Genomic DNA, 8833 nt, shown 5'->3' on the forward strand with positions numbered 1-8833 from the left:
AGGTACCTAATATTTTTAAAAAAAGAATTTAGGGGCAAATTAACACTAAAGGACATAGTTAAAGTCTTACATGTTACTATGTGTGGGCCTTACACACATGCCATATCAACAAAAAATGGATAAATTAATGGTTTATTAACGGAACGGGTTTTTTACTCCTTGAAAAAATAGTTCAAAGGTAAAATTATCTCATTTAAGAATATAAGGTGCCCAATACTTCTAAAAAATAAATATAGTGATAAAATTAAATCTTGATTCTTTTTTTTAATACTAGGGTGCATGTACCATTTTCAAATGTTCAATGAAAAAATTGTATCACATGTAAGTGTAGGATATCAAACGCTCTTAAGCAAATAATTGAAAGGCAAAAATACACTTGAAGCCATAAAAAATGCACTAGCTATTGATGGAAATGTTGACTTCTCCAAAATTCTCATACAATACTCCATTTATTCTTACTTATAAAGTAAAGTGAGATATTTTAAGAGCATTGGACACTCTGTATTGAAATGTGGGTCAATATTTTTCCCAAACAATTTTTTTTTATAGGAGCAAAATAACCCTTCCATTAAAGATTGAATAGGGTGTTTTAACCATTTACTGTGGGCTAATGAGGTTAAAAATGGCAATGAAAGTGATAAGAACAGACTTGATTTTAGCAGTGAAATAGCAATAAAATAGGTCAAAATACCTTATTATTATTGTGCGTAGGCCCTACAATTGTTTTACATCAATGGATAATGGAGATGACAACTGATCTTTGACAAAAGGTTGATTTTTCTTTTAAAAAAAAATATTTAGGGGGGATGTTGCTTCACCCATACCCATTGCTTCCCGACAAAAAAGTTTAGAAAAAAAATAGTCTTTAACCCATTTTTTTATCATATCTATAAAGCTTGTCATTTTTATTAATCCCTTTATTAAAAAAATATAAAATATTTTTAATCGAATCTCACATCCAATAGAGTAGTTACTGATCTTCAAATTAACTCTATCTTTTTATATTTATCCTTATTTAATAGGGTGTTTCACCCTAAAATAAATATAAAGTAATTCATTCAATAAAAATTTTTTAAAAAAGGCAATGATTACACTTTAAAGGACTAAAAATACTTACATTTAACATTCAACCCTTCAAAAAATGTCTTATATTTTTTAACATAGAGAGTATAATTTTTCTTTTATCCTTAATTAAATGTTAGTGAGAGAGGGTATTCCTTTTGTCTTTTAATATAAGCAAAACTTTCACATGGTTCCTTGTATTTTTATTAGCAAATTAACAATTTTTATGAAGTATTTATGACATATTTCCTAAATTCTCCTCTGTCAAATGACAGTATCATTAAATCAAGGATTAATTATGAGGGTATTTTAGCACCAAAATTTCAATTTTAAACATAATTATTAAGACTAAATAACATTCATTTTTTTATCAGCTAACTAACTCTCTCTTAAACTACATGGTTGGTTAAAATTTACTTATACTTAAAGATGAAGAAAGGAATACATATTATTAAAATATATATATTTAATAAGAATAAAGTTAAAAATTTAAGGCTTGTTTGCGTTTTTTCTCCATTTTTTGCTTTTACAGATTTAAAAACAATTGAATCCAAAACACTTATATTATAGAAAAATAAATTGTAAAAATAGAAACCAAGCTGGTTCTTATTAACAAAGTTTTGAGTTTTAACTTTTTTTTTATTTCATTAAAATGACATATAAATGGAACATGATAAAATATGATAAAAAACCTCTCACATGCCACCAGCCAATTCTTTTTTTTTTTAATTTTAATTTGTGGCCATTTTGTAATTATTTGATTTTTTACAATACACTTATTTTGGGTGTCATTATCACAAGAAAAATTTTTAACAATGATTATTTTAAAATTTTTATATTCGTTATCAAAGGTAGTAAAAAAAAGATGTAAAAAATTAATTTTTTATATTGATTAAATAATCGTTTGTAGAAAATATATTTTTTACAATAATCTTTCAAGTAACCAAAAGTGAGAATGGAGACCAATCACCGCACATCATCATATATGATTTTATATGTTTTTTTAGATCATTCCTTACACTCACCTATATGTTTTTAACATTAATCCCTATAGTATCAAGTCTTTGTTTTTTTTTGGGTAAAATATATTATCAAGTAGCAAAATACTACATTGACTGGTGCATACATTTATCATGCAAGACGTCCTCCAGCTGTTGCCTGTTGGTGAGGTAGATTATATATAATTGAGGTGGTGTAAATGGGTGCATATCTATGATCATATATATACCGTATTCATATTATATCACATGTCACATATTCGATACCGATACCTCGAATTTTTTCCTTAAAAAAGATACATGTCAGTACATTATTGGGCACAGGATACGTCAAAATCGCTATATATATATATATATATATGGGGGCGAAAAAGGAAAGAAAGAAAAGAAACAGTGGCGAGGTGGAGCGTTGATTGGCCAGGGTTTATAGGCAAGAGAGGGAGATGTGATTGGATTTGATGGGGGCTGATGATGATGATAGATAAGGCGTGCTATTAGTTGCGTGTTTTATTTCGCAAGTATAAGTGCGTGCTCGTGATTATTCACCATCCACGAATCACGATCCTTCCTCATTTTGTGTTCAGAGGGCAACACCACGCAAAAATGAATGCTCTCAACTTTGACAGCTTCACATTATTTGAATCTCTTCTTTGTTCTGTCTTTGTCACGTTCTACGGACCAGTCAAAGAAGTTGTACACTCTCCAACCAAACTATACCAGATTTACTCTCATCCTTTTTCTAATTATTGTCTTGTCAACGACATAATTCCAAACATTTCTTAATCGTCTTTGGCTCTCAACTTTTCAACTGACTGCTCCTCACTCTTCATCCACTCATCGTTAATTTATTTTTGAAATCATATAGCTTGAGCTTGGATTTATTTCTATTGCTGAAATATCAATCTTTATCCACTGCTTGATGAATTCTTAATTCTGTTTACATGGGAAAAAAATTGAATTTGAATCCTTTAAAGTTGAGATATGTGAATTTCAGTGAAAATTGCCTTTAAAAGAAAGGAAAAAATATTTCAAATGTTTTAAAAAATTATAAAATAATAAAAAATATTATAAAAGGAAAACTTTATTGAAATTCATGCATATCAACTCCTAAAAATATAAATATAATTTTAACATGCTCGCTCTGATGCTTTTTTCAATTATTTAAGATATCCTCACAATTGATAGTAATGGAACTAATTTTTTTAAAAATCTAAATATTATTTAACGGATTGTCATCTTTTAAAAAATGTTTTTTGATTTAAAAATTGAACTCTAAAATAATACTTAAGTGACCTAACCACTATTTTCTGCGCTACACCCACGTGGCCTCTCTCGTATGCTTTAATCCTTACTGTTTGTTGAGTATAACCATTGTCGAATAATCTCATGGTGCATGAGTTATAATAATATTAATTATTATTATTATTATTATTATTATTATTATTATTATTATTCACATCTCGGCATGGCAACAGTTTCTCGCCACTATAATACAATTTTGAATTTGGTGTGTCATACTCCCTCCATTCAAAAAATATAAAATATTTTTAATTAAATCTCACCTTTTAATAAAATAATTAATTATTTTTTAACTAATTTTATTTTTTTATATTTATCCTATTAAATACCTTATAATAAATATAAAATTATTATTAATAGAAATATTTTTTTAAAAAATAATAATTATATTTTAAAAAATTAAAAATATTTTATATTTTTAAATATTTAATTTTTAAAAAATATTTTATATTTTTAAATAGAACAAGCAAGCATCGACAACATGCCTCATTAGTCAATAATCTGGTCATATCATCCCGTCACGTGGCATCATTACTTGGTGTTACTCCTGCACGACAATGAATGTGGTTGTGTTGATTGCGTTTCATTTTAATTTTTTTTCAAAATAATTAGATACTCATACAAATATTTCAAAATTATACGGTCATTATGATATATATAACTCATATATATATATATATATAGTCTGGTGTATGTCCTGATGATTTAAAAATTAAAAATACTGATTGTGTGTGTTTTCTAAAGTTTATAATACTTTATGTACCTCGTCTTATTTTTACTCAGCTATGTTTTAATTTTCTTATTCTTATAATATACTTTTGATTATACAATTATTTTAAAAATAAAAATATATTCTGAACATGAATAAAAAACCATGTAAACTCAGATTTAAAATAATAATAATTTGCTCACAGCTTATTGGAAAATTCAATTTCTTAATATTAAGTATAAAACTACAGGAAGTCTCATTGTTAATGATTGATGAGTCATAAACTATACTCCTTCCATTAAAAAATGTAAAATATTTTTTGAAAAATTAGATATTAAAAAATTGTAAGGCACTTTTAGTCTTTTGAGGTGTAATTATTATTTTTTTTTAAAAGTGTCCCTATTGATAGTGACTTTATATTATTATAGAGTATTTAATAGGAGTAAATATAAGAAGACAATGTTAGTTTGAAAGGAGGTAATCACTTTTTTTAAAAATTCGATTAAAAATGCCTTACATTTTGTAACGAAGGGAGTTCATGAATGATTCCTTTTTTACCAGCAAACTGTAAATGGAGACTAGTTATTAATGCCAAATTAATCACAACTATATTGGTAATTTGGATAGACATGATTCAATTCAGATCATTTATAAAAAAAATTCATACCCTGGCCCTAGCATTTTGGGTTTTTGGGCTCACTTTAATGTCCAAATTATTAATATTATTTTATTTTATTTTATTAGCCAATTTTAATTTTTATCTTAAGAAAATTAAATTTTTAATTTTTATCTTATTTTAAATTTATTTTATCAATAAAAAAAATAGAATTAGAGCTTAGTCCGAATTTATTCTGGCATCCAAAATAAGCCCCAAAATAAATTGCTTATTTAAACTAGCCTGAATTATCAATTTCAATTATGATAATAGGTTAGCAATTTCTTATGCTTATTAATTAATTAGCTTGTGAATTGAATGAAGCTCATGGGAGTACAACATGAATAATACAAGGTTGTAAGAGAAGCATCTGCAATTTGGGCTTTCCCAGCTCATGATTTTGTAATAAGCAGTTAGCTCTCCTGCTACGCTCCCTTGATTAATGCCTTCTCTATAACTATTTATCCAAAAGGAAACTTTGACCACAAAACATCGACATCTATCTGATTTATTGATCAGCAATTCACACATATTATAGGAAAAGTGCCTAAACCAAAAGCTTTTCTCGAAGATGAGAGATTTGAATAGTTTAAACGAAGAGGAGGAAATTCAATTCTTTCATGCTGAACTGTTGTAGAAAATTCAATAAAGCCAGATGGAGTTGAGACGCTTTGTTTTATTTAAATTCACTTCACTTGGTTAGGCATAAGCATATCCTAAAACACCTCACTCCATGCCATGCCAAATGTAAAGGTGCATACTAAAGGAATAAAAGAAATGTTAGCGTGACGGATGAAAGTATGAAACAATGTCGAGTATGGTATTTTAGGCATTTAAGTTAGCTTATGCATACTTTAATTAATTTTTTTAATACAAGTACATAATTTGGCTGAAGAAGAATTACTTAGATTGAAACCACAAGATATCTTTCGATGTTCGGTGGCCCAAACCCATTTTTCTAAAATCCCAAATTCATTGTAACTGCCTGGCTTACTCCCTGCTAATCTCTTGACACCTCGTTCAATTCCATGTCTTGTATCAATTTCCAGATAACTATTTTCGTAGATTAACGCTACAAATTACTGCAATAAGTTGTGTTTGGATTGCAAATTGCAATGCGCGAAGGTTTTTTTGTCCCCCACCCTGTAACATAAGGTTTTATTTTTTCAGTACTGAACAGAATCTAAGCATAGCCATAACTAGCTATCTGGCCATGCACGGGTGCAATGCATGTAAATTTAAAGGCACACTGCAAAGACCGTTGTGGCCCAAAAAAAAAAAAGTACTCAAAACCTCTTATTAAATCATTAGTTCGATTAGTTCCACTGGGATTTAACGCAAGGAGAACAATATGGGCAGAATTCAAACTCAAATCAAAGCTGAGCTAGCATTTGCATTTTAATGAAAGTACATTTAGATTCGGTTCGGTGATTATACTTAATATAGACACTTAATATCTATACTATTTAAATTATTAAAATTTAAATTAATAATTTAAAATTTATGCTATACTTAAAATTAATAAATAATTTAATTAATCTGAATTATTGAGTTAAATTTGTAGTCATTGAATCTAAATCCTCAATGGAACCTTCCCATCTGCTGCTCCAACGCAATAAATGCACATTTAAATACAACACCGCCTTATCCCATTGCCGAACACGTCCCATGTAATTCCCTCCCATCTCACGCACATGCATTCTATATACAATTTTACACATCCCATTCTATTGGATTATAACCCAATCAGCTGCAATCCAGAACCAATCAACTGCTAACTATCTCATCTTATTTGTTCTAAACGCTTGCGAATCATTTCCCCCTATAATTTGTTTTGACAGGATGCTGCCAACTTATCGTTACAGATCGGAAAATTTACTGATAGTACAGTCACATGCAGCTTTTAGCCTCGCTTTTATGTCAAGTTTCTCACAGAGAAAACAGAGAGGAAAAAAGGACAAGTAAAAAAAAAAAGGCCAATTTTTTTTTTAATCTGTTAATGTTAATGAGATCGTGAAAGACTGACAACAGAGAAAGAGATCACGAAAACCATTTTGGCTTATTGGATTAGATCTCGTTGCTGACCATTGCCTTGTTCTGATCAATCAAAGAGTTCTTGCAATGCGCGATTGCACCTTGGATCGCGTTCTGCAACTCTTCCATGGAAGACGCGTCTCCACAATACATTGCTCCGCCTCCCCCAGCAGCCCTGCCTGCCCCACTGCCCGGCCACCCACTTCGAGACAGCACACCGGAGTGGCTCGGCGACGACCTCATCGACGAAGGACAGCTAGAAACGCAGCGTTTCCTTCGGGGGTATCTCAGATTCCCTGAGAAAGAATGAGCAAGGACGCCAACACCCCCTGTTTTCCCTCCGACCTCTGTTTCCTTCTCCGATCTCTCTGTTTTGGCCAACACTGACGACAGCGCCGTCCTCTGCTGCTGCTGCTGCTGCTTCTGGGACAACTTCTCGTACAGTGGTTTCACCTTTTTCAAATACTTCCTTATGACCTCTCTCGCCGTCGCGCTCATCCGCTTCACCGACGAGCCGGACACGGAATCCGGGTCACGGCTCTTACCGGAGTCTTTGCGGAAAACAGAGGAGAATCTTGATAAAGAGAAGTACTTGGACCTCTTGACATGGCTCTGTTGATTAACGGAAGAGGAGGGGTTATGAAGACGCTTGAACTCGTCATCCTCTGTTACTGAACTGGGGCGGGAAGAGTCGCAGTCGGGGAAAATAGCCAGGTCGGAGATGAAGGAAGACTGCGAGTCAGCGGAGCTGCCGGTGGAGTCACGGGCGCCGCCATTGGTAGCGGTGGTGTCGGTGGAGGAGGAAGAGGTGCTGGAGGAGGAGAGGAGAAGGGTACGGACCATGGAGATGCGGGGGGAGAGGTGGAGAGGCAGGAGCTGGCCCTTGTAGAAGAGCTCATCGGCGGGACAGAGGGCAGCAGAGGATTTTCGAGGGGAAATGGAGATGCTGAACTCGAAGTCGGAAGAAGAAGAAGAAGAGAATGAATGGGAAGGCGAGGAAGGAAGCGTGTAAGATTTGGAGTCTTTCCCTGTTCTCCTACCCATCCCTGTTTTTTTGGTGCGCTGCATGTTGCAGAGAGTGTGCTGTTGTGTTGAGAACAAAACTTTGCGATGGGATACATGGGCTGCCATTTATAATGGGTTAAAGCAATAATCAAGGATTCCATAGAGAAAAAACCATTTGCAAACGCTCCTTGGTGGCGCGTCATCCGCACGCTTCGGTTCCGCCGCATCCTAATTGATTTGTAATGATAGCACAAAGAACTTGTATGTAAACTTGAAAACGCAGGGGAGTTTACAAATATGAATTTTGGAAAGTGTGTAAACATGATGGGAGAGAGTGTACTGGATCTCAAGGGATCATGTGTCACGTGGCTTAAACGTGAAAGGAGGAGGATGGAGGAGATGATGAAGGAGGCCAACTTTACGGGATGAGCTGCTAGGTGTCGCTTTTAGACTAATAAATAAGAGAGAAAGAGACCATTCACGTCACAATGAATAAAGAGAGTGTTGTGTAGTAATAAGTGGCGACACTGCCATCACGCATCCGTCCGGAGAAAGACACCAATTATGATAGGGGTCAGCAAAAGGCCAGTGAATCATCTATGTGTGAATAGATTGTATAGATTTTATTAATGATTAGCGAACATCGATTCCCTGGCATTGCATTCACTGACCTATTTACACCTTGCCCTTTTCTGCTGCTTCTCTCTCTCTAAACTGTACTCAGTTTCGGTGTCAGACGATATGGATCTGAACCAAATGGATCTTATGCTTTCACCGCAGGATCCGTCCCATTTCTTGTGCCTATTTTAATCGGATGTTTATTTTGCAAGCTATGTTATGTTATTATTAACATTAATATAAGCCAACCCATGGCCTTCGCTAATCTCTTCTTTCTTTCTTCTCTCTCTCTCTCTCTCTCTCTCTCTCTCTCTCTCTTCAGGTCCATGCTCCATCAGTCGGCCCGCTCAAATTTTTCTTTCTTGCTTTCTTTTTTCCTTTTTTCTGGTTTGCATTTATGACTCACATTTTATACCTTGACCTCCCCAAGGACGCCTTCCCCAGCTTCCCCGC

The 8833-nt window shown here is 33.1% G+C and overlaps 1 protein-coding gene across 1 annotated transcript; it reads right to left on the reverse strand.

The window, feature by feature from the left end:
• Positions 1-6349: 6349 nt before the first annotated feature.
• Positions 6350-8143, reverse strand: LOC129309488 (probable membrane-associated kinase regulator 1). Its single transcript, XM_054951086.1, has one exon. It carries the CDS (start codon positions 7886-7888, stop codon positions 6791-6793), a length of 1098 nt encoding a protein of 365 aa, XP_054807061.1. The 5' UTR covers positions 7889-8143; the 3' UTR covers positions 6350-6790.
• Positions 8144-8833: the final 690 nt, after the last annotated feature.

This window comes from Prosopis cineraria, unplaced genomic scaffold (assembly GCF_029017545.1).
Source record: "Prosopis cineraria cultivar Desert tree isolate PC_DT_omini unplaced genomic scaffold, ASM2901754v1 PC4, whole genome shotgun sequence".
Classification (NCBI taxonomy): domain Eukaryota; kingdom Viridiplantae; phylum Streptophyta; class Magnoliopsida; order Fabales; family Fabaceae; genus Prosopis; species Prosopis cineraria.